Here is a 27,146-nt window from a genome sequence, read left to right on the forward strand (position 1 = left end):
GGTAAGCGACTCGTTCCCCTCCTCTTTCCTCTGGGGAGGGAACAGCTTCAGGTACCTTCTCCGAGTCCTCCCAGCTCCTCAGTGCCAGAGGTGAGATCTGGAATCAAGAGTGTCTGTCTCAGGACTTCCTGGCGGTCCAGTGGTTAGGACTTTGCCTTCCAGTGCAGGGGGTGCAGGTTCAATCCCTGGTCAGGGAGCTAAGATCCCACGTGCCTCGGGGCCAAAAACCCAAAACATAAAGCAGAGGCAATATTGTAACAAATTCAATAAAGACTTTAAAAATGGTCCATATCAAAAAAAAAAAATCTTTAAAAAAAAGAAAGAGTGTCTGTCTTGACTTGTGTTGTCAAGGGGGAGGGGGGAGGGGGGAGGGACGGAACGGGAGTTTGGGATTAGCAGATGCCAACTATTACATACAGACTGGATGGATAACAAGGGCCTACTGTAGAGCACAGGGAACTATATTCAATGTCCTGGGATAAACCATAATGGAAAAGAATACGAAAAAGAATGTACATACGTGTATAACTGAGTCAGTGTGCTGTACAGCAGAAATTAATACAACATTGTAAATCAACTATATGTCAGGAAAAAAAAAAAAAAAAAGAGCGTCTGTCTCTTAGTCAGTGTGTTAACCCACTGCCCTGCAGGGCTCCTCAGGAGAATTAAACACAACACAGAAAAGATAAAGCTCTTACATCTGACAACAGCAAAGGACACTGTGGTGAGTACAGTGGGCTCTCAAGAAACACTGAATTGAGGCTGCTATGTCATTCCTCCACTAAACCTCCCACGACAGATGACACTGAAATCTGTCCACTGAATTCATACACAGCCAGCCACCCTGTGGGCTCAGATGCATTCTTACCAAGTGCATGACACAAGGCACTGGGCAAAATCATCCCACAAAACCTACAAACCCCACGCACTATGTGGAGGCCCTTCTCAATGATTCCGTCAGAAGGAGCCAAGTACCTAAGGCAGAAAGTCTAAGAAACTAAATAAATAAAACTGCAGAGAAGAGCTTACATTTCTTTCCTCTGACTTAAATTTTCTACTTGGAAAATGAATAAAATTTCTGCTTTTCATTGGAGTTGACTGATTTTCACTAAATTTAGTAGACAGCACTTTTTATGTTTATTTATAGGGCAGGCTGGTATCTTAAAAACCTAGCGGGGTGGGCAGAAGTTTTAAATAGACTGATTTCTATGGCTCCGTTTCATGAAGCATCAGTGGGGCTGGATAAAGCATTAATATCCACAAAAGTAAACATTCTGTTTTCTCTGTTAGGTGAGTCAAAACAGCAATGAACTTGAAACATTATTTCCATTTGGCCTTGTGGCACACTGTATGTGCCAGCAGGCAGAAGCGCTTGGAAGTAAAGAGTCTGGGCCCTGAAGTCAGCTCCCTCACAGGCCTGACGAAGTCACTGGTCTGCTGTGAACCGCAGAACCTGCTGTCAGCCAACAGCCTCGACTCTGCGCTGCCTATCAAGCCAATGACAACAATTCGTCTGCGTTCCGAGTCCAGCAAGGCAAGGTTTAGGAAGAGATGCCCCCAAAGAAAACACCTGGGATTATCTACTAAGAAAAACGTACCTGCCTATAACCTTGACTGTTCTCATAATTAATCCTGGATACACTGACTCAGAGAAGAACTTGCTGTGCTTCCGCTACTAGAATCTCTCAGTTTTCAAAATCCTAATGCCGTGATCTCAGCTTCCGTATGTCCATTCCATAATCCTTACAAATGAGGTCAGAAATCAAGGGAGTCTGACACAAGATAGGGGGGACAGGTTAGCTCACTAGGCTGAAGTTTCAGGTGGGACATGATACTTTTCATGAGGCCAGAGAAGGAAACAGTCATACAGGTTACTTGTTGGGAGGGGATTATCAGACGGGTTTAAGAGATGAAATCAGAATGCAGATATTTAATGTCCTAAAGAAACCAGTTCAGAAAACAAGAGTCAGAGAGACCAAGTGACCTGCGGCCGGTCACGGGACGTGGTGAGGTTAAGGCGGAAACCCCAGGCTTCTCCCCCGGAGCTCAAGGACACAGGTACCACCCTGTGATTTGCTGGGCTGTCAAAAGGGTGGTTTATGTATCTGACCTTAGGAAACAGGGATGCCTTGTCAGGAATGCTGCTTCTCCCAGGACTTTCATGAGTATTGTGACAGTACCCTATTCATCCACTTACCTGTCCATCCGTTCACTGATGCCTACTGTGTGCCAGACTTCGTGGTGAATGCTAAGATAGACCTATATTAGAGTTTTGTAAATGCCAAGGAGAAATGATCAATACGCAATTCAGCACTCACCACACAGTCGGATGACAAGATAAATTAAAGACTAGAGTTGTACAACACAGGAAAGATAGCCAATATTTTATGGCAACTATAAATGGAGTACAACCTTGAAAAATTGTGAATCACTATATTGTACACACCTGTAACTTATAATATTGTATATCAACTATACTTCAATTAAAAAAAAAAATTAAAGACTAGAGTTAAGTTCTGAAGTTTTTTTTAATCATTTGTGGGTAAGGCCCGTGTGGGGTGGGTATGTGCTTAATGTTTAATTTAATAAATGACCCAAAGGCAGGAGCGTGGACTCGGAGCTCTGCAGAGCAGACCTCCACCACGGCTACTGATTTAATGAATACTCCTGGGCACTCTTTAAATTGAAAGAGAGTTCATCAGATTTGTGCATCTGCCCTTGTCAGCAATCTGTTGTGTTTCTGAGGAAGGGAGGAAAAGACGTGAACAGACCATTTTCGGATATGTTATGAGTAACTCAGCTTCCAGTGATTATCAAGTCATCAAGGGCTCAGGATGCCTAATTTCAGGAAAAAAAATTTGTCTGAATCATCCTCTTTCCATTCCTACTAAGTTCTCTTCTCAACCGTCTTGAAAATTTCAAGTACTAGCCATTGAAAGAAAAAGAAAAAACCGAAATGAGTCACCTAACTACATTATCTGCAAGCTATAAAAATAAGCATATTTTTAGTATATCAAAAAAATAAGTCCCTATAAAACTGGCTCAAAAAACCACCTCCTTCTTGAGAGTTTTCCCCTCTGTTCCATCAAGGTAATCACTACCTCCTCTGGGCTCCCAGCCTACATCACACATCTATCTAGTGCAGTCTGCCCTGGGGGCTGGTTAGTTGTAGTGTCATCTGTACATATTCCTGGAAAGCAAACAAACAGAAAAGAGAGTCCCTGTCCCTGTCTCAGTACCTGTTACACAGGAGATGCTAATAAAAGTGCTGTACTGAAGAGATCAAAAATAAGTTTCCCTAAACAGGGCCTTAAACTATGAAAACAGAGACTCACTCACTTGCCACCCTCAGCAATCATCTATCCAAGACCTCCTAGGCTGTGGCACTTGAAGGTCACGGGAGCAGAGCCTGGGACACAGACACAAGTGCGAATGTGTCTCTGCCTCAGAGAACTTGCTGGCGAGGTGAGGGTACTATCCCTGGGGCTGAGAAGCCTCGGTCTGTGTCCTCCCATCCCTTATTTAATTTGGCAAATCGGTTATGAAACGCAGGACTGGAATTTAGCATTTAGTATTGAGTCTGAAGTTTATTTCAGATGGGCTGGAAAGTCAAGATGGTGGGGAAGATGTGTAAGACTAAAACTCAGGTTTGTTAAATCAACTGAGGAACAGGCCGTGAGTTGCCAGAGGTTTCAGGTTAAGAGGTGTTCTGAACAAGAAGCTCACTAACCGATTCCTACAAAGAGTTGGCAGTCGGCACTGCTGATGTGCTCATTTGCGCCGAGTAACACGGAGCAGAGCGAGAGGATGAAACCGTCCTCGCCCTCAAGGCACTGAACGAAATACACTAACAAAGAATTAAAATACAGTGACATAATCGCCTCAGAGGTGTGAATAAGATACAACAGCAGCCCATGGGAGGTGGTGAGCAACTCTGCCTAAAGCATGAGAAAATAACCCATCATGTCTAATCACTGGTGGTGAGAGAGGGTTCACGTGCATCTCGTAAAGAACACCTATTAACCGGAAAGCCTGTTAGGATTCGTGTGTTTTCCCAAGGTCGATCTAACAAAACTGAGTTTTGTATACTCTCTGAATACTTTTGTTTGGTACGCGGACCTCTCACTGTTGCGGCCTCTCCCGTTGCAGAGCACAGGCTCCGGACGCGCAGGCTCAGCGGCCATGGCTCACGGGCCCAGCCGCTCCGCGGCACGTGGGATCTTCCCGCACCTCCGGACGCGCAGGCTCAGCGGCCATGGCTCACGGGCCCAGCCGCTCCGCGGCACGTGGGATCTTCCCGGACGGGGGCACGAACCCGTGTCCCCCGCATCGGCAGGCGGACCCTCAACCACTGCGCCACCAGGGAAGTCCTGAATACTTTTCAAATGAGCTGATCTATGGATGATAAAGAGAGACTCATTCATTCAACAAGCATTCGCTTGCCTACCTTGTACCAGAAATGGCCAGGTTTTGTTATTGAAGTGTATACGTATGTATACGAATATGAATGTTCTAGCATCCCTACACAGTTACTATCGGTCAATTACAATGCCAAAGCCCAGAGTTTCCAGGGATTCTGCGCTCCGCATGATAAGTGTGGCAGACACCTCATCCCCGAGAGATGCAGCAGAGAAACTTTCCACATCCTCCCTGACAGACAAGCAGAAGACAGCTGTGACGAAATGCCACTCTCACGGATGCTGTGTAACTTTAATGTTGCCGTGACAAAGGAAAGCGCAAAGCCCAACAGCCCTGGAAAGGATGGAAAATCCCTGAGCACATCTCCACGGTGTCAGGTTCTTAACAGCCCCTTCAGTGCATCCTCCAAGGACCAATACTTTTAGTCAGAGTTTTCAGCATGTCATGTGGAATAAATGTTTCTTCTACAACTGGTAAAACAACTGCCTGGCTTTTTGAGAACCCCACTTCCTGCCAGACCCTGTCATGGTTCAATACTGCCAGACATCTAGAAAGCCTATATATTGATTTCCTTTTGTCCTGCAGACGCAAGGGAGAACACTCAGCCATAACATTTGGACTGTCTTCAAGAAGCCTCCACGGCCGCTGTGAGCAGCTCTCCGTGTCTACACACAAGAAATGACTGACACGAGATCCTGCCTCTTCTGGTTTTCGGAGAAGCATTTACCAAAAAGGCTGGTGAGGAAGGTTAGCACGCCTGGTTCTACGGTACAGCTGAAGGCATGGGTCACTGCACCGAGAGCCCCCCGAGGAGCATCCCTCCGCGCTGGGCTGGGCTGATCGCAGCCTCTGATCAGTACCCACCAGCAAGGCAAAGCTGTGCTCTGGCAGCATCCCGTACTGTTGCACGAGCTTCTCCCGGGTCACGCGGGGCAGCTCGGGAAGCCGCTCCCGGATCCGGTCGATGTCGATCACCTGCTGCGGGTCTGTGCCAATGGGCAGGGACCGCGAGTCGTACAGCAGCAGCGGGGGCAGGTTGGGCTCTGGCATGAACCTGGCAGACAGAGGAGATGGCATGACTGAGTATTCGGTTTAGATGGAAGAAACAAACCTATCGTCAGTATGAAAGTTTGTGTCTGGATGCCACGTTACTTGCAAATATTTTCCAACATCCCATCATATCAAGTCTCCTAGTTTTCCAGGAACTAGTCCTTGTACAAGTGTAAGGTCAAAATGACCAAATCCACCACTCTCTATGCTTAAACGAGCATTAAGTGAAAAAGGCACAGCACCATGTTGATGCCACACTGTGGTTTATAATTGTGGATAAAGTATATATTCATAAAGACATAGGCTGGAAAAAATAGGACCAAATGAGAACAATTTCCTTTTTAGGAAGAAAGATTATAAATTTTAAAATATTTTTAGCAATATTTGTGTAACAGATGAAAAGTCAAAGAAAAAGAAAACTTTCTTTCTTTAGATGTGCAAGAAATAAATGGATTTTGCCTAAATAAAATGTAGAAGCTAGGGGAGAAGGAGGAATGAATAAGGGGAGTATAAGGGATTTTTAGGGCAGTGAAACTATTCTGTATGACGCTGTAATGGTGGCTACATGTCATTATACATCTGTCAAAACCCACAGAATGGACAACATAAAGCACAAACCCTAATGTAAACTATGGGCTTTACTTAATAATAAGGTATCAATATTGGTTCATTAATTTTAACCAAGGTACCACACTACACACTAATGCAAGATGTTATCAGAGGAACCTCTGTGTGTGTGGGGGCGGCGGGGGGGCGGGGGGGGGATACGACACATACCAAGGAGTATATAGGAACTCCGTAATCTCCACTGAGTTCTGCTGTAAACCTAAAACTGCTCTAAAAAAGTCAACTAATTTTTTAAAAAATGTGGAAGCCGCACCACTGCATATGCTCTTGTGAAATAAAGATGTCCTTACCTCTGTTCTATTCTAGCATCTAACGTTTTCTCTCTGCCCATACTTGTCAAAGGGCTTATGCAAAAGCAGGGTAATGCAGAATAAATGGTGGCTCCAAGGTAATAGCTCAGAAGGGCAAGCAACCCACCACCTCAATGCCAAATCTGTGCTATGAATTAGTCTGACCTCTGAAGGCAAGAGGAAACCAAAGGGAGGCTTCCTGAATCCCATCTGTTAACCTGAGAGACTGAGCTGAAGCCACTGGCTATGCTAAAAGCCAACTCCACGCTCAGTGAGAAAGCAGCATAAACAGAGTAAGGGCGACACCGGAAAACAAAGAAGTTCTTAGGAAGAACTGACTGAACCTAGAGGGATCACTATAATTAGAACAATGGTGATTTTGACAGACACACAAGAGGAGTTCTTGAAGTGACATGCATTCTAAGGGTTTGTGAGCTTTGTCTTTCCTCAATCTTGATGCTATATTTGTTCCTCATTGACAGCAATGGCTACTCTTACCTCTTCCTGCACTTCACAAAGGCATGTGCCAACCCCCACAACTTTGTTGCTTAAATCTTTAATTTTTGCAGTCTGCTAAACTGGGAAGAAACAAAAGTCTCAATTTATTGGAAGCTATTCTTATTTGCTTTATTTCTGGATCTCAAATGAGGTCTAATGTGTTAAACAGCATCACCTGAGGTTTGAAGGGAATTGCCATTGACATATACATCTCTTTTTTCTACCTTCTCACAGAACTTCAGTGTTACTGCATTAGTTACTGAACATGAGAATAAGAACAGCCTAGGCCCCACCCCACAACTGCCATCCTCTTAGCTCAATTATGAAAACTCTGACACAGAGGTGAGTGAACAAGTGTTTTCCAGCTGTTGAATCCTGTCAAATAAGGTACTCCAAGGCTACCAAATCAAGAAAATACTCTTCCTCTCAGTGTGCACGTAAAACAGGAAGCCTAGATTTTCCACTATGCGACAACAACAAGGAAAAGTGGTTCCTAAAAGCAACCTAGGATCATTATGTTGGCCTGTAAGTGGATTTGGAATATGACCCAAATACAGAATGTTGTTTTGACAGGAGGAGTAATCACCTGTAGTCTTGTTTTCCTTCTTTGTCTCTCATCGGCACGGTGCACCTGTGACAGTTAAATGAGAAAACATTAAAAAAAGCTGCATGCAGCATCAGCTTGTGTAGATGCAGACAGGGGTTCCCCTACCAATAGGGGACCCAGGGGAATCAAGCTCCTCAGCCTTCCTTGGGAGACACTTTCACGAATACACTGCAAAAATAATATTAAAGAAAAACAAATGTTTAGCATGATAATTAAAGAAAAAGAAAAGAACAGAAAAGAAATTGCTTCAATGTTTCCAACATTTAACCAGCTCAAACTCTAGGCTCTTGAACTTTTTTCCCCAGTCTTCTGTTAAGTGTATGAAATCCTCAAAATTCAGTCAGAAAGTTACACTCAAAGATATCTAAACAGAAAAAGACACCTCGACAACCAGTTCTAAGCTTTCTTCCACTTCTAGCTTAAATTGGCAGAACTTAGGTCTGATAGAATTTAAGGAAGTAAAAATTCTTGCAACAAAGGAGGTAAGCTGGAAGCCAGGGAAGTGCCAGGACTTAAGACTCAGCAAGTCTGATGGCAGTCAGGTGAAACCTCTTACCAGCCTTAGAGGGCATATCACAACCCTGTAGGGTACTGTATTTTCCTAATTTTACTAATGAGGAAACCAAAGTGCAGAGAAGCTAAGTACCTTCTCCAAGGTGACATGGCTGGTCTGTGGTGAGCCCAGACTGGAGCCCCACCTACCTGTATTCAAGATGCTGTCATGCAAACTCACCCCAGCTTGTAATCGAACGAGCGAGTTTCATTCAGGATTTTACCTCCATTCTCGAGTTCGCTGATTTGCCTCTGAATTTCACAGTCTAAAAAAAATAGTTTAGTATCATATTTTGATTCCTTTCATCCAGTTTAGCAATAATTAGACATCTTTTTCAATCTTTATGTCAAAAACTAATCAAGGGAGTTGTTTATAATTCTTCCCACAGATGCTATATTTTATTCTTGCTGCCGTCATAGAATAATCATGCTAGAAAGGGCCTTTTAGGAAGCTCTGCTCCCTCACTTTTTGAGAAAACCCAGGCTCAGAAAGATTGTGTGACCCAGTACAGGCTACACAATGTGGCAGAAGCAGGGCTAGGACCAATACCTAGGCAGAATGACCCCAGATCTAAGATCGCTGCTTATCAAGAGTTTTTATCCCAGGATCCATGGGTGGCCTTCAAGGGGTTCTAGTACCTCCTGAGATTATATGCAAACGTGCATGTGTGCACAGGCACATCCGCTCTCCAAAATATGGAGAGGGATCTATGACCCCAAATGATGAACAGCCACTGCTCTATGCCACGCTCCCTCACCACCCAACAAGGCAGAAGTGATAAGCAAAGCACAGCCACAGTTGCTACGCTTCCTTATGAAAACAGCTTTAGCCTCCCCTCCCCCCTCAACTCCCTGCCCCAACATGTACCACCTGCCCTTGCCCAAATCCAAACTCTCATCATAGCTGATAAAAAGCAGCAACACTAAGAGGATGGCTAAAAGGCATGATGTAGGCAGAAACATGGGGTAGAAAAATTACAGGCTTGGAGAATTAAGCCCATAACAGTAAAGCTTCGTTTCTTCCAGCCTGAGTCAGACCACAGGCAGAATTCTGTCTCAGACTACTCCAAAGGGTCCTTCCTAAGATAACAGGTTAGGGACAGCCAAAATCAGGCAGGGGTCTCTGTCCTAAGTCATCAGGGATGAATCTACCTAAAATCTTGTTTGGTTTTTAGGTTCCCATCACCACCTCTTAGAATAATGTTGCTTAAATCTTTAATTTTTGCAGTCTGCTAAACTGGGAAGAAACAAAAGTCTCAATTTATTGGAAGCTATTCTTATTATTTGCTTTATTTCTGGATCTCAAATGAGGTCTAACGTGTTAAACAGCATCATCTGAGGTTTGAAGGGAATTGCCATTGACATATACATCTCTTTTTTCTACCTTCTCACAGAACTTCAGTGTTACTGCATTAGTTACTGAACATGAGAATAAGAACAGCCTAGGCCCCACCCCACAACTGCCATCCTCTTAGCTCAATTATGAAAACTCTGACACAGAGGTGAGTGAACAAGTGTTTTCCAGCTGTTGAATCCTGTCAAATAAGGTACTCCAAGGCTACCAAATCAAGAAAATACTCTTCCTCTCAGTGTGCACGTAAAACAGGAAGCCTAGATTTTCCACTATGCGACAACAACAAGGAAAAGTGGTTCCTAAAAGCAACCTAGGATCATTATGTTGGCCTGTAAGTGGATTTGGAATATGACCCAAATACAGAATGTTGTTTTGACAGGAGGAGTAATCACCTGTAGTCTTGTTTTCCTTCTTTGTCTCTCATCGGCACGGTGCACCTGTGACAGTTAAATGAGAAAACATTAAAAAAAGCTGCATGCAGCATCAGCTTGTGTAGATGCAGACAGGGGTTCCCCTACCAATAGGGGACCCAGGGGAATCAAGCTCCTCAGCCTTCCTTGGGAGACACTTTCACGAATACACTGCAAAAATAATATTAAAGAAAAACAAATGTTTAGCATGATAATTAAAGAAAAAGAAAAGAACAGAAAAGAAATTGCTTCAATGTTTCCAACATTTAACCAGCTCAAACTCTAGGCTCTTGAGCTTTTTTCCCCAGTCTTCTGTTAAGTGTATGAAATCCTCAAAATTCAGAGTCAGAAAGTTACACTCAAAGATATCTAAACAGAAAAAGACACCTCGACAACCAGTTCTAAGCTTTCTTCCACTTCTAGCTTAAATTGGCAGAACTTAGGTCTGATAGAATTTAAGGAAGTAAAAATTCTTGCAACAAAGGAGGTAAGCTGGAAGCCAGGGAAGTGCCAGGACTTAAGACTCAGCAAGTCTGATGGCAGTCAGGTGAAACCTCTTACCAGCCTTAGAGGGCATATCACAACCCTGTAGGGTACTGTATTTTCCTAATTTTACTAATGAGGAAACCAAAGTGCAGAGAAGCTAAGTACCTTCTCCAAGGTGACATGGCTGGTCTGTGGTGAGCCCAGACTGGAGCCCCACCTACCTGTATTCAAGATGCTGTCATGCAAACTCACCCCAGCTTGTAATCGAACGAGCGAGTTTCATTCAGGATTTTACCTCCATTCTCGAGTTCGCTGATTTGCCTCTGAATTTCACAGTCTAAAAAAAATAGTTTAGTATCATATTTTGATTCCTTTCATCCAGTTTAGCAATAATTAGACATCTTTTTCAATCTTTATGTCAAAAACTAATCAAGGGAGTTGTTTATAATTCTTCCCACAGATGCTATATTTTATTCTTGCTGCCGTCATAGAATAATCATGCTAGAAAGGGCCTTTTAGGAAGCTCTGCTCCCTCACTTTTTGAGAAAACCCAGGCTCAGAAAGATTGTGTGACCCAGTACAGGCTACACAATGTGGCAGAAGCAGGGCTAGGACCAATACCTAGGCAGAATGACCCCAGATCTAAGATCGCTGCTTATCAAGAGTTTTTATCCCAGGATCCATGGGTGGCCTTCAAGGGGTTCTAGTACCTCCTGAGATTATATGCAAACGTGCATGTGTGCACAGGCACATCCGCTCTCCAAAATATGGAGAGGGATCTATGACCCCAAATGATGAACAGCCACTGCTCTATGCCACGCTCCCTCACCACCCAACAAGGCAGAAGTGATAAGCAAAGCACAGCCACAGTTGCTACGCTTCCTTATGAAAACAGCTTTAGCCTCCCCTCCCCCCTCAACTCCCTGCCCCAACATGTACCACCTGCCCTTGCCCAAATCCAAACTCTCATCATAGCTGATAAAAAGCAGCAACACTAAGAGGATGGCTAAAAGGCATGATGTAGGGAGAAACATGGGGTAGAAAAATTACAGGCTTGGAGAATTAAGCCCATAACAGTAAAGCTTCGTTTCTTCCAGCCTGAGTCAGACCACAGGCAGAATTCTGTCTCAGACTACTCCAAAGGGTCCTTCCTAAGATAACAGGTTAGGGACAGCCAAAATCAGGCAGGGGTCTCTGTCCTAAGTCATCAGGGATGAATCTACCTAAAATCTTGTTTGGTTTTTAGGTTCCCATCACCACCTCTTAGAATAATGAGTTCCAGAACACTCACCACCTACAAGGTGAAGTGGAACTTTCTCTCTGTTCATTCCAAGCTTCCCCTTCACCAACCTGAGCTGGAGGGTGTTCCTTGACCCAAACCTATCATGGCCTCAGAAATATGGACTGTGTCTCCTTTTACAGGCAGAGGAGTCCACCATCGTGAGTCTGTCTTCACACGGGAACCTTCCCCAACACCTTCCTCTCCTGTAAGTCATCCCCTTGACCATTTTAATGCTTTTTTCCTGAAAATTTGTAGACTCAAAGTGTCTTCACTGAGGCTAGTTGATCATTTCATGTTCAGGATAATAAAGTTTTATACAAGATTAGAAAATCTTTTTTGCGTTCCTTCTAATACCCAGGATGCTACTAAACCTTTTGGCTGTGACTCCACATTCATCCGTCCCGTTCTCTGTGCACCCTGAAGGGTGCACCTTAACCTCCACCTCCTCCCTCCTCTCTTCCTCTCTAGATACCTTTGGTTTTAAAGAATATTTTCATTCCTCTGAGATGTCTTCCCCTCACATTCACAGATATCAACTTCTATGGACCACCCTAGATGCTGATCTTGCTCAACTGTTCTATTTTAACTACTAGTATACATTTGTCCACACTGAAATATCCACAGTGTGAACAAATAAGACCAATACCTGATTAAACAGGCCCAAGCAATCTATTAGTTAAAACGGTAAAAAGCAGAAAAACATACTGACCAATTAGGTCAAATCGTGGCCAATCTATAATGAACAAATATGACTTCATACAGTTCAGTCTGGTCAGAAGGAATGTGGTACATGGAAAAACAGAGTTACAGGATTTTGCAAATCCTCCCATAGAGGTGAAGTCTATTTCCCCTCCCCCTGAACCTGCTTTGAATGGAATGTGCTGGAAGAGATGCTGTGCAAGTTCTAGAGCTAAGGACTCAAGAGGCCTTGAGGCATCTGCCTTCATCCTCCTGGGATGCCCCCTCCACCAAATAAGAAGGGCTGGGCTAGGCAAGTGAATGAAGCAAGCCCACATGGGTAGAGAAGCCCAGCAGACATCCAGCACCAAGGCTGTGACACGTGAGTGAGGTCATCTTGGACCCTATATCTCAGCGGAGCTGCTGGCTCCCCATGGCCACATGAATGAGCCGAGGCAGGACAAGTAGAAAAACCAGCCAGGCCACGAAACTCTGAAGTTGAGATGTTATCATGTAAGCCATTAAGTTGCGGGGGGGATGCCTGTTACACAGCAACAGATAACTGATACAAAGAAGTATATGAGGAGTAACAGCTGACATTCACCTATAGCTTTGGCCAAAAACCTGGCACTGTTGAGATTCTTCACTTCGGTTCGAATGCCCAAAGGCTCCCCAGGGTGATGCACAGATATGTTGGCGTCCACTCTCAACTGGCCCTCTGTAAGGAAAGAAAAAAGACAACACTTTAGAAATTCTCTGAGGCAATCGTGGTTTAAGGCAAGAGAGTGCAAGCAACGTCTAACTCTAGTTGCTGTTTAGTTACAGCAGCCTAACCTCAGAGGAAGTAAGGTTGGTCCTGCAGTTCATGGCTAGTGCTTCTGCCCACTTGCGAGAATGACGGTCCTAAGGCATCTGAGGGGTGTGTGTGTATGTGTGTGTGTATATTTCTGTGCACTTGTGCACATGCAGAAGGCAGGAGAAATTCTGGATACACTGGCTTGGGAAATCTAATTTCTTTCATGCCAAATAAGAAAAACAACACTGTTAAAAATGGAGATTTACCCTGCAGTTTTATTCCGAAGTGTTTTTCAAAGTGTCAGAGCTCGGTTGGGGGGGAAGGCTTCAGAAATGATCATGTGATAGCCCTACACTGCTCTCCAATGGAATGTGGATTTCCAACAGTGATTCCGGGAGATTTATAAGAGAGTCCTTGAGAATTTACAGCTCAAGGGCAAGAGTCAGAAACCTGGGCTTTTCCCCTCTGTCCTTCTTCCAGGTACTGTAATGATATCTTCCTTCCGTAAACAGGACTCGGAATCCTTCCTGACTGCTGTAAGGGTTTGCCGCAGCAGACAGACAGCGCTGTTATGAAGGGGACGGTCTGTGGGGGAGGGACTCAGAGGGGGCCATCCCCATCCTGGGAGGACCTTCTCTGACCCTGCAAGCCCCCCCATTTTGGGAACAGTAATCCCTAAGGAAGCAGGTGGTTTGTGGAGAGGGCCAAGAGGCTCTTGAGGAGGAGAGGGAGGCAAAATCTCAAGCCAAAGAGAGATAAAGATATCATCACATTTTATACTCCGCAAGGTAAGGCCCCAATCCTCTGTTCTCCAATTCCACTTACAATATTTAAAACAGAACAAAAGGGGAAGACAAAATGCTGGATTTTTCTTAGGCAAGTCTTTGAACTAAAAAAGAATCTGCCAAAGAGGAATGTGTCGAAGGGCTGAAGAAAGCAATTTCTTTTCCAAGGTTTCATAGCAAAAGCATATTAAAATAATAAAATAGCTTAAATATATTCTATGCCAAGAAAAAGAGACCCTTGCCACAGGTCTCTGTCATTCCCACTCTGCAGCTCCAACGGCCACCCACGTTGACGGGCAGGGAAAAGGTGCCTTTCAGCCCAGAAATTACTCTGTCTCCAGCACGGACCTCTCACGTTTTTACAAAATCCCATAGCCCCTTTAGGACAACATGTGCTTCCTTGAATCTCAAGAAGTCCCAACGACTCCTGATATCATCAGACTCTTGGTCTAGGAACCCTGCGGCATCCTTTGCTGCTCTGTTTTCTTGGCCCTTTGTAGTCCACCTGACTAGATCCTGTCAGTTCCTGCCCCCAAACATCCCTCAGAGCTGTCACTTCCTCTCCATTCCCACGGCTGCCATCCTTGCCTGAGCACCCGCATCCCATCCTGACCTTCAACTCAGTGACCCCTCCTGGTCCAGCCACCCCACCCCCACCCCCAGCTCAGCTCCGGCCACATCCTGCGACAGGACGGCTGCATCACTCCCAGAGCTTGACTGAGCGCACAGCTGGCTCCCACTGGGTCGTCCCACCTCCTCTGCTTGGTATGCAAGAGCCCTGGTGTGGTCTTGACTGACGCGCCCCGCGTTTCCTGCTGCTCATATTCCCTGAGAAAGCCTCCTCCCATCAGGGGAGCTTCTGTCTGCTCGCTGGTTCCCACAGGCCCTCGTCATCACCGTTACTGTCTCTCCTTCAACCTCGGCTCATCCTTCGAGGTCCCACGTAAGTGGTAGCACCTTCTCCTCCTGGAAACCCTCACCAGTAGGCCAGCCTCCGCTGGTGGCTCCTCGGAGTCATCAGAATACATGCAATCAGTAGAGCACATGATTGTAGTCTATTCTGAATTAGTCTTTTCTTTGAGACCAGATGGAAGGCCCTTGGGAATGGAGCCCAGATTTAAAACTCCCACCCCTCTTGCCTTCCCAAAGACGTCACTCCTTCAGTTCCCCCCTCTCTCCCACACCACTCCTTAACTCTCTTCCTCAGCATTCCCTCTATGCATGTGTATCCATTATCAACAGTATTTCTCACTAGAAACAAGACCCACTCCCTTGAGCCCAGTTCTCTCTCCATCATTCTGCTGTTATGCTCTGCTTTCCTTTTCAGCAAATCCTCTCAAACAAGTATTGCCTGTTTGTTGGCGTCTCATCTCCGTGAGCTCACCTCCCATTTACTCCTACACCCACGTCAGCCTGGCTTCTGTCCCCACCTCTCTGCAAAACGCCTTGTCAAAGTCACCATCAACCCCTGGCTGCCAAATCCCACGGACGCAGGACACGCTGTGTCTTCCCCTCGCTGGATACGCCGGCCCTCGGCGGCATGTGACCTACCAACCAACGCTTCCTCCCTGAAACATCTTCCTCCCTCGGCTGCTGTGACCTTACTCACCCTTAGCTGCCCCCTACCTCCTGGACACTTTCCACGTCCGTGTCATTTGTTCCCATCCAGACTCAGGACTGTCTTCTTTATCCTGCACTCTCTCTGTAAATGTATAGGGTCTTAAACACCATCCAAGTTCTGACAACTCCTGAATGTCTCTCTTCAGCCAAAACCCTACTCTGAACTCCATCCACACTGACCTCTACGCCTACTTCATCTGCACGTGGAGGCGGCCCAGGCATTTCAGTTTCCGAAACTAAAGGATCTGCCCCTGCAACACAGGCACCTTTGTCCTCATCTTCCCAGTGCCAGCAAATGGCACCGCCACCTCGTTCCTCAAGTGTCCTTGACTTCTTCCGGCCTCTTTGCCTTCTACGCCAGCCTGTTAACACAAGTCCTGTTATTTCTAAAAACCACCTCGAATCCACCATCTTGCTCTCTCCATCCTCACCGACACCAGCCCTGTCCACAACAGCACCATCCTCCACCTGAACTACTGCCAAAGCTTCGGCACTGGGCTCAGCTTCTACTCATAGCCTTCCGAAACCCACGTTCCACGGAGCAGCCGCCGCGGTTTTCCCAAACGGTAATCCGACTATGTCGTTCCTTGGCTTAAAAGCCCTTCCCTGACCTCCCACCGCACTTGGAATGAAATCCAAACCTCTTATCATTGTTGGTGATCTAGCCCTCACAGACCTTTTCAGTCTTACCTGAGGCCACATTCCCCTGCTCCTGTGCTTTCCCTACAGTGGTCTTCTGCCACCTGTGTTACCTCTAAGCATATTCCACGTTTTCCTCACCGCAGGGACTTTGCCTTGGCTCTTTCCTGGAAGCTCATCCTCTAGCTCCCTGGGGCTGGGGCCTCGGGTCATTCTCCAGAGGCCCTCACCATCCATTGTATTCTTATCACGGCACCCTCTGTATTTCCTTAAAGCACTTATCACTGTAACTACTTTGTTCTATTTGTTAATGTATTTGTCTCCCTCATGAATACAGTATTTCCTCTAGGTAGCAGGAACAATGTCCTTTTCACTGCTCTGTTCAGAACCTACAGCTGCCTCTGGCACATGGTAACTGTTCGATAAATTCATACCTTGGTATTTTCCTGAGCCACGAGTAAGCAGACTGGTCTCACAGTAGGTTCCCGACAAGTTCTAAAGTTCTGTCTGAATAGGACTAATCTACTGAATCCTATGAAAGGCCCATTCAGCTCAAAGGAAAACTTCCCAAGTATGCTGAGCTCTGCCCAGCCAAACCTCGATACTTGGGAGAGAACTTTTTTTGAGCCCTGAGAACCCTGAATTGGGCCTCTCCTGCATTTAAAAATAAAACCACCTTTCACAATTTAGACTTTTAATTTGGAAAAGGAATAAAAGCATGAGTTTCAGTCTCTCCCAGCGAAGACCGCACTCCATAGATGTCTGAGTGGCCTCCTTTAGTGTCCTGCAGTGTTGAAAGACAGTTCCCTCGCCTGGATTCAAATACAGTATCCAACACTCACAAAAGGCATTTACCCAGTGAAGACAAAATACCTTTTAAACAAATTAAGGTAAATTGCCTCAAGTCTACAAAAGCCTCACAGTCACGTTTGCTTCAATGCATTCTGCAACAATGGGGGAGGGCCTTCACAGGAACGTTATCAAGCTCAATTTCCACCCTCTAGAAGTAGAGATTTGTAACAGCAAAACGAAAGAACTGTACTACTGAGCACAGTGATATGGTGCAGTCACATTTTTTTTTTTTTTAAAACACATTCACACATCAGAAATATAACATCAGGGCAGAAAACTGTTTCTGTAAACAGCAGGGGCCTGAAGATTTAGTGAGAAAGTCTATTAAGCTGTCTCATTCTGACCACCGAATACCCTCCAGAACTTAAATAACAGGGTTTGACAAAAAATAAAGTAAAATAAATAATGTGGCTCAATTTTATCCAACATATTTCACAAAGTTTATTCATTCACAATGAGTGGTGATTCTGTGAATGTAATACTACTTATTATTGTCAAGAGAAGCAGCTGACATTTCATGAGCACAGGCTATTTGTCAGGACCTGTGATACGTTTTATGCACATTACCACGTTCTTTCCCTACAACAGAGCTTTAATGACACATCCACTTAAGACGTCCTTTCGGCAATTCACACTTGACATTTCCAAGACGGTATTCCAGGTTTTCTTCCACAAGGCCAGTCCTCGCCTGCTCTTCCCACCCTGCTGCCCCAACTCTGTCTGATGGCTTGGATGACTTCCTCTCCTCTTTGGTTTCCTCCTTTCTCTTTCCATATACAATTATTTAGGGACTTGTTTCCCAAGTGTGGAAAGGGAGGCTCAGAGAAGTCAAATACCTCGCCCAGTTTCTACAGCTAGAAGCACTAGGATAGGATTCCAACCCAGGTCTGGGCCTGCGGTGTCCTCAGCACTCACACTCTGTTAACCCAGCTCCCAAGGTTGTTTGTTTTTTTGTTTTTAATTAATTTATTTTATTTCTTTATTTATTTTTGGCTGCGTTGGGTCCTCCTTGCTGCGCACGTGCTATCTCTGGTTGCGGCGAGCAAGGGTACTCTTCGTTGTGGTGTGTGGGCTTCTCATTGCGTTGGCTTCTCTTGTTGTGGAGCACAGCCTCTAGGCACTCGGGCTTCCATAGTTGTGGCACGCGGGCTCTAGGTCACAGGCTCAGTAGTTGTGGCGCACGGGCTTCGTTGCTCCGCGGCATGTGGGAACTTCCCGGACCAAGGCTCGAACCCTTGTCCCCTGCATTGGCAGGCGGATTCTTAACCACTGTGCCACCAGGGAAGCCCTCAAGGTTGTTATCTACAGCAGCGGAGACACTGTCATGGCTGGCACTAGGAAGTGGGGTGACAGTGCTTACAAAGGAGGGCGTCCTGAAGTCAGACACACCTGGGCTCGGGCACTTCCTGTGCACCTTGGCCAAATAACCCAACCTCTGGAAGCCTCAACTCCTCACCTGTACAGTAGGCACAGTAATACCCATCTCTAAGGAATGTCATAAAGTTTAAATGAGACAATAAATTAACTTAAAAAATGCTTATCGAACTGACGAGCACCTACTCGACGTCCAACCTGGCAGATATTACAACCTTGGAAACATTTAGCGTACGTATATACTTTGGTACACATTCAACTCGGCATACTGCTTTGAGGATCTCAACGGTGGCAAACATCCTGAGAAGGAAGTGACTTCTGGAACCCAAGCTGACCTAGTCCACGCTCATTAGCAAAACTATCAGGAACTCACTGAAGCACAGCCCGGGGCAATTTAAGTTTCATTCCAAAAGCACGCTGGGGGTCCACTGGTGCTCTCCAGGGCAGCCTTCGGTTGGTTCCCAGGCTGCATTCTCCAATGGCGACACAGTGGCCTATGGTGGTGGGGCAGAAGGATGGGAAAGGGGCCTGGGCTGATAAAGCGCTGAGAGCACCAAAAGCCGGACCCCTGCAGACTCCAGGCAGACCTTCACACCCAGAGCACTTCAGGACAACCTCAGCCGCTCCGCTGCTGTGCTGGGGGCAAAGCTGTCTGATTTGTATTTAAAAGCAACAAAAAGTGTCACAACAAATGAGATTTAATGAACCCTCTCAGCTGTCACTGCCTGATGAGTTCTCGCTGTTATGGTTTCTCTCTTGGCAAGGACCCGATGGGACTATTTCTCAGCTAACAGGTGGCCTGTTTATTATTCCATAGGTTTGGTAGGAATCACAGTTATTTTGAAGAAGAATGGAATAATAAAACTTTTTTAAAGCAACAGTGCATAAATGGATAACCATCCAATCTGCCCATATTTCATTTCTGTTCTGTGAGTAAAAAGACAGCATGAGCCATAAATCTACAATGGAGAATTCCCTTGCTCTAACACAGAGCACGCCACTCAAACTCATGTGGCTGGCTGTGTCTTTCCAGACTTTAGCTTAAAGAAGAGAGCAAATTGGCAAGTTTCATCTCCAGATTCAACCTGTACCAGGGCTTTGATGTTACAATTTGTTGCCCATTAGATGTCCTATGTGACAAATGTGGCATTACAAATTCTGAAGTCCCTTTGTAACGTGTGAATAAACGTGTGACAAAATGGTCGGTAAATGGTATGAGAAACCGACAGGGAGATGAATCATTCTCACCAACGGTACTTAGTGGCACCCTCTGTGACCGTGTTCAGTGGTTAATTTTTTGTGTCAGCTTGACTGGGCCAAGGGATGCTCTGATATTTGGTTAAACGTTATTTTGGGTGTGTCTGTAAGGGTGTTCCTGAATGAGATGAACGTTCAAATTGATATACCGAGTAAAGCAGATTGCCTGCTCGCCGTGGGTGAGCCTCATTCAATCCGCTGAAAACCAGAATAGAACAAAAGGCAGAGTGGGGGTGAAGCCAAGCAGGACCCTGCGGGGCTCCTGGACATGGAAGCCTTTCTGTGTCCCTGTTTCTTGTTTGTAGAGAACAGATTCCAGCCTCCATGACCTTCCCTGAGTCCCAAAGGGCAGATTCAAACAGTTGCTAATCAGGGAAGGGAGGGGATGCAGAGACAAGGGAGGAACAGTCAAGAAACAACAGTGCAGCCCTGGGGCAGGGTCCTGGTGCCCCCTCAAGGGATACACATAACAATATCTTTGAGCTCTTTACAGAACGGGAAAACCCCCAACAAATGGAAGATGTTAACTACCTGATGAAGCATTCTTCATTCCAGAGAGAAGGTCACGATGTGATAGCCTCAAGAACCACAGAAGCTCATCAGGAGACCAGATTAAAGGAATGCAGGTCCTGTACACACCCTGATCCTTATCAGCAACCCAGCCCTTGAACCACTGCTGTAAAACTCCTCACCAAATCCCCCTGGGTTGGGACACACAGTTTTGAGGGCATGAGTCCACTGTGTTCCCCTCCGCCTAGCAAAGGAGTAAAGCTATTCTTTTCCACTTCACCCCAAACTCTGTCTCTGAGATTCGATTTGGCACCAGCGCACAGAGGCCGAGTTTTCGGCATCGGGGGAATTTGCTGTCTCTGCCTGACTGCCTTGGATCGGGGATACTGGTCTTGTCTTGGACTCTGGCTCAGACTGGAACTTACGTCCTCAGCTCTCCTGATTCTCAGGCCTTCAGTCCTGGGCTGGAACTATACTATTGACTCTCCTGCTGCTTGATGACTACAGATCTTAGGGACGCCTCAGCCTCCACAATCACATGAGCCAATTCCTTACAATAAATCTCTTTACATGTCACATGCGCGTGCACACACACACGTTCTGCTTGTTCTGTTTCTCTGGAAAACCCTGACTAGTACACCACTGTACTGAGAGATGGATTAACCACTGTAGATGCAGAACCTGCACCCTTTATCCACACTGTCAGGAGTGCTCTGCGAGTGGCAGACGTTTTTTAAAAGCCCCTGGGAACAGAAAATAGGGGAAAACCATGGGAGAGACGAGCATTCAGGGATGTAAGGACGGGCAAAGCAGTGCTAGGGAAGGCTCATGAAGAAACTGAGTTTGACCAAAACTTGTGATCTTTGTATCCAATTTGCAAACACTTAAAATGTATAGTTTCCTTGATCCCAAGCTTTCACATTGTTTCCTCTGTTTAATTCCCCATTATATTTCTACTGAATTTCAGACTTTATCTCAAAGTTAAAGTTTTGTGAAATCATAACCTTGAGTCACATGAGCCAATTGCTTATAATAAATCTCTTTACATGTCACATGCGCGTGCACACACACACGTTCTGCTTGTTCTGTTTCTCTGGAAAACCCTGACTAGTACACCACTGTACTGAGAGATGGATTAACCACTGTAGATGCAGAACCTGCACCCTTTATCCACACTGTCAGGAGTGCTCTGCGAGTGGCAGACGTTTTTTAAAAGCCCCTGGGAACAGAAAATAGGGGAAAACCATGGGAGAGACGAGCATTCAGGGATGTAAGGGCAGGCAAAGCAGTGCTAGGGAAGGCTCATGAAGAAACTGAGTTTGACCAAAACTTGTGATCTTTGTACCCAATTTGCAAACACTTAAAATGTATAGTTTCCTTGATCCCAAGTTTTCACATTGTTTCCTCTGTTTAATTCCCTATTATATTTCTATTGAATTTCAGACTTTATCTCAAAGTTAAAGTTTTGTGAAATCATAACCTTGGTTTGTTGTCGATACAATTTGGCTTCAGCTTACCTGGATGAAAATTCTATAGAAGTTGGAAAGAGACCCAGAGGAAAAGCATCCAGTAGCAATGAAGCACTGCCCACAGAGAACTCACAAACTAAGAGCTACTCTGCATAAACACAGGGTCTCCTGAGGACGATGAAGCTGTTCAAACACATTATCTTACTAATTCTCACAACGTCCTGATGCAAGAGGCCAGGAGGACACCTCCAGTCCCTGGACTCCTAGTCTCACACTCTTGGGCTCAGCACCTCTGCAGGGCCGCTGTTTGTGTGCTTATTTTTGGTCGGGGGTTCAGAAAAAAATCCAAGGAAAAAAACCCCAAAACCCTGAGGTAGAAAAGGCTGACAAAAGGATGCAAACAACCCCACTGTAGCTGCTGCAGAGAATAAGACTCCAGTGAGCAGAGAGCCTGGGAGAGGAAAGGGAGATGGGGAAGAGGAGAGCACTGCTGCTGGGGCTGCTACCTGCCATGTTCGCCTGGCTGGTCCCCAGGGCCTGAAGAATCAGCTGTAACTCCCTGACGGCTGCAGCCGCCTCTTCTCCACAGGACATGTCAGGCTCCAGGACCACTTCCAGAAGGCCGACCCCTACCAAAGAAAGGCAGAGTCAGTCTGACCGGAGCTCTCCAGTCTGATCCGCAGATACATCAGGCTGAAACTTAGGAAAACCCTGCAGCACTGACAGGCCCTGAATCGTTTCTCTTTCCCCTCACTTTTGGATTTTTAACTTTGGTTCTTTTCTTTTAATGTCTGCTTCAGATGTCAAGCTGCTGGGTCTGTGACTAGGCGGCGACGCTGTCTTGTTTTAGGGGTGGGTCAGTTGCAAGCGCATAGAAACCACAGTCCTAGCCCGGCTCTCTAATCAGCTCTGCCAACACCAACGCTGATATTCCGATCGCCATCTGTCACGCTCCGGGGCCTGTCTCCTCAGTTGGTTTGGGCAAACTCTGGAGGGGAAGGGAAGTGGCGGGAAGGAAAATGGGAACTCTCCAAGCCTACCTGCTCTGTTCAAATCAATGAGCGTCTGGGACCGCAGGCTGTCATGGAGGCTTTTGCCGCTGTCCTGTTCCAGCTGGATCTGCTTGACCCCTGCTGTCCTGGTGACCATCTGACTCCGCCTCTTCCCCACACAGATGCTGTACGCCAAGCGCCCGTTCACGGCGATCGGCAGCCTCTGCTGGGTAATCTGGTAGCCGGCCTGCACGCAAATGTGGGCCAGAGTCACTCGTCTGTAGGTCAAAGCTGGAACCAGTTGATCATTCCTTTTTTTTTTTTTTTTTTTGCGGTACGTGGGCCTCTCACTGTTGTGGAGCACAGGCTCCGGACGCGCAGGCTCAGCGGCCATGGCTCACGGGCCCAGCCGCTCCGCGGCATGTGGGATCTTCCCGGACCGGGGTACGAACCCGTGTCCCCCGCATCGGAAGGCAGACTCTCAACCACTGCGCCACCAGTGAAGCCCCAGATCATTCCTTTTAATGTCATAAAACTACAGGCTTACTTAAAACCACAACAGAACAGAAAAGGAAAAAAAGGAAAAGGAGACACAAATCAGTTTATGTGCTGCGGCCGTAATTTAGCCTGGCCTCTTCTGGCTTCTCTGGACGCCCCTTTCCCCATCCCTGCACCCACACCCCCAATAATGAAGCAGTCAACAACATGGATCCTAACTTCCCTAGGGAGAACCATTCTGGGGAATAACAATAATCTCTCAGTCTGAAGCCTCTCAGAAAAGAACGTATTGTTTCCACTAAGCTCATTAGCTCAGCCCTGCATCTGATTACTGGGCTCCTGACAGACCCTCTTATTGGAAGTGCCGGCTAAGCATCCCGCCATCTACTCTCAGCACAGCTAACACCAGTTGCTAGTGCGGTGAAGCTGGATTCATTCCTGCTTTTTGAGCTCACCAGTCATGTCAGCTGCCCTCCCTGACCCGACTTCCCTTGTTCCTCGAGCCAGAAAATGCTGTGACACTCATGCCCGGCTAATGGAAAGCACGGAGTACTAAAATACTGATGGATGTTACCGGAGCTCCCTCGCCAGCTTCTAAGTGGGGAGGAAGAATTACCTTCAAATGCACACATGCATCAACACGCACTAAAGAGAAGGCAGGTCAGGACGGAGAACTGGGGAAGAACAGAGAATGACACTGACACAGTTAGTGTCCCCCGACACTGTTCTCGGTACTTCACACCATTTAATCCTCAAGACAACCCTAGGAAGGAGCCACAGGGCATGGAGGGGTGGAGGGCCTGGCCCAAAGCCACAGAGCTAGTAAGTATCAATGTGAGGATCTGAGCTCAGATGGTCTGACTCAGAGTCTGCACTCCTAGCTACCCGGCCAGCATTGTTCAAACTTTAGCTGCATTGGAATCATCCGGTAGAGTGGTCAAAACAAAGATCTTCTGGCTCCATCTGAAGCGTTTCTGACTGCACGTCTGGGGTGGCGCCTGGGAATTTTATATGTCTGACACGTTCCTAGGAGATGCTGATACTAGCGGCCTAGAGAACACACTTTGAGAACCACTGCATGAGGTCAATTTGCTCTCTGTGCTGAGATAGGAAGTCTCAATCTGTGAAAATTAAACTCTGGGTAGGGCTGCCAAATAAAATTCAGATGCTTGGCGAAATTGGAATAATTTGAACACGTTGTTTATTTAGATAAAAACGAATCTTTTTTTAGTATAAGTGTGTCTGTCTCATGTAATATTTGGCAACACGACCTCCAGATTATCTGAGCTACCTGGGCCAGAAAAACCAGAAAGCCAGAGTTAATAAAACACCTCATTTTAGTCACATATTGCTAAGTCTCCCACCTGAACCAAACTCGTTATCACTCTTAAAAGATGAAAAAAATGCAGTTTAATTCTCTCCACCCTACCAAGCAGTAGAATTTAGTACAAGGCTGGCAGCCAGAGGGAAAAAGCAGCAGCAATTGGAGAATTCAGGTTCCAGCTGTATTTTTTATTTAATTCTACTCCTGCCCTCACCTGCTGAAAACAGCTCACCCCCGCCTTCAGTTCAGAGAGAATAACGTGAAGCAATATCATCACTACCGATTTCCTAAACCTCAAGAAGGGCCACACTTACTATCAGAGGCTCAGAGCAAATCAAACATTATTTTGGGAAACACACTCGACATTACAGTTTTGGTTCAGTTCAGTATTATGAAAAATTGGCTCTAGTTCACACTGGCTTTCCTCTTAAAGAAAAAACCTTTCTAATTTAAAGGAAAAAGCAGGTTAATATTGGGTTTACTGCTCGGCCAATCACTGCCGTTCGTCCAGGCTTCTGGTTCACATTTCTGCTTGCTCTCGCCCACTTACTCAGTACTTGGGGACGACATGAATGTCTGCAGAGGAGCTGGTCCTGTTACTGGGACCTCCAACTTAACAGAGGGACACTCTCGCTCTGTCTCCGGAGCCACAGGATGCACTGACTGCTGCATCAGCCACGGAAGTAGCTTCTGTCCTAACGGCAATTAGCACCAAACCCCACAGCTGGGCTGAGCCTGACAGCGCGGGCTGCTTCCCCTCCGCAGTCAGTTAGGAGCGAGCCGCCAGAAGCACGAGGCTCCGCCAGAGCCGGCGATCAGGACCCTGGCATCCAATGTAAACGTAAACGTCAGGGGGCACTGGCCTCATCAGGCCGGGCAGGGCCTCCCGCTGGGATGGACAGAGCTCTGGCTGAAGATGGCTCAGCCCCCTCCCACGGCTAAGCCCCAGCTCTGGGTGGGTGGACAGACGGATGGATGGACGGAGGGCAGAGCATACTCACAGGGAGGTCTGCGTAGAAGTAGTGCTTCCGGTCAAACAAGGACCTCCTGTTGATGTGGCAGTCCAGGGCCAGGCCGGTCATCACGGCCGCTTCCACACACCGCCTGTTGAGGACCTGGGGGGACAGAACACACGGCTCCTCTCAGACCCACCTTCTGAACAAACGCTCCTCCGCCTGTGGACATCCTCCCTGAATCTGGCCATCCGGCCCTTCGATGGGCATCAGCTCTGGTTCTGTGTGGGCAGCTCGGCTTACAAGCCGACTCAGTGTATCTGGAGTCAGGGAAAGTTTATATAAAAAAGATGCGTGTGGTGGTGGGTCCCACTGGGCACCTAGTAACTGCCACATCGGGGGTCCTTCCCCCCTACCCATACCCGACACGACATCAAAGTTAACAGGGGAGGTCCCAGAAAAGCTCAGCAGAGTGGTTACTACAGGAAATAAACTTAATGTCACTGCCTCTGCTAGAAGAACAAGGAGCCGCTCAGAACACACAGGAGGCACTGATTCCTGAGAGGAGGATTTGAGAAGCAGCTCTCCAAACAACCTCGGTGAGGCTGGGAGACACTGTGACACAGAAAGAATGAACTTCTGGAAATGACAGGACTGCAGCCATCTCCTCAAGGGCTGGGAAATGCCGCACTCCTGCCTCCTACTCTCGGTCCAGGCCTGGCCGACTCCCTAGAAGTGGAGGCTGAGCATGCCCCCTCACCTCCCCCAAGCTGCTGGTCCCTCCAGGGCTCCTGGGGCTCCTGAGCTCCTTCTGGATCCCACCCTGTCTCGCTTTCAGGAGCAAAAGACCAAGAAAGGGCTAGCCAACTTTCTGGCCCCAAGGGACGTAAACAGCTCTTAGCACTTTGCGGGGGTGGGTAGGTGGCTGGAATGAGGTAGACAACTAGAGATAAGGAGAAAGAGCATTCAGCTCTGGAGTCAGGTCCAGACCCCACTTCCGCTGTGTAGATGTACAGCTGTGGAGCTGGAAGCCTCAGTTTCCTCACCTCTGAGAGAGGGGTTCAATGTCTACCTTGCAGAGAGGACAAAGTCACAGCTGGCAAATCTACTCCACAGCAGGAATTCAATAAATGGTTCATTTTCCTCACACCACTTCGGGGAAAGTTTTGAGGACATTATGCTTGCTGATGAAACATATTTCTATTTTTTATTAGACTATTTATGATGTTCTTTAGTGTATTTACTATGTTATTATCTATGTAGGGCTTTCCAGTTAAGCTTTTTCACATCTGCCGTTTTATTTCAGCCCCACAGCAACCCTATAAAGAGGGAATTTGTATTATTCCAATATGTCAGAAAAAGAAAAAACTAAGACCCAGAGAGACCAAGAGACTCACTGGAATCTCAGAGCAGAAAATGTTAAAGCCAGCTCGAGAGTCTGCAAGTGCCCTCGCCCAGAGGGTGACAAACAGAATCCCCGTGGTGCGGGGACCAGGCACCCAGACACAGGCAGGACTTGTTGATCAAATACGCAGAATTTTTTCTTTTTAATGGTGTGTTAGTTTCTGCTTTACAACAAAGTGAATCAGTTATGCATATACATATGTTCCCATATCTCCTCCCTCTTGCGTCTCCCTCCCTCCCACCCTCCCTATCCCACCCCTCTAGGTGGTCACAAACCACCCAGCTGATCTCCCTGTGCTATGCGGCTGCTTCCCACTAGCTATCTATTTTACGTTTGGTAGTGTATATATGTCCATGCCACTCTCTCACTTTGTCACAGCTTACCCTTCCCCCTCCCCATATCCTCAAGTCCATTCTCTA

At 46.6% G+C, this 27,146-nt stretch overlaps 1 protein-coding gene across 1 annotated transcript in view; it reads right to left on the reverse strand.

The window, feature by feature from the left end:
• The window catches only part of GATB (glutamyl-tRNA amidotransferase subunit B), an 83,219-nt gene that overhangs the window by 23,360 nt on the left and 32,713 nt on the right, over positions 1–27,146 (reverse strand). Inside the window, exons 3-9 of the mRNA XM_024126641.2 lie at positions 25,371–25,484; positions 22,596–22,794; positions 22,062–22,184; positions 12,858–12,971; positions 10,546–10,630; positions 9,790–9,834; positions 5,284–5,473 (exon numbers count right to left, since the gene is read on the reverse strand). Coding sequence (XP_023982409.1) covers positions 5,284–5,473; positions 9,790–9,834; positions 10,546–10,630; positions 12,858–12,971; positions 22,062–22,184; positions 22,596–22,794; positions 25,371–25,484 — 870 coding nt within the window. The remainder of the gene's footprint in view (positions 1–5,283; positions 5,474–9,789; positions 9,835–10,545; positions 10,631–12,857; positions 12,972–22,061; positions 22,185–22,595; positions 22,795–25,370; positions 25,485–27,146) is intronic.

Source organism: Physeter macrocephalus, chromosome 7, assembly GCF_002837175.3.
Source record: "Physeter macrocephalus isolate SW-GA chromosome 7, ASM283717v5, whole genome shotgun sequence".
NCBI lineage: Eukaryota > Metazoa > Chordata > Mammalia > Artiodactyla > Physeteridae > Physeter > Physeter macrocephalus.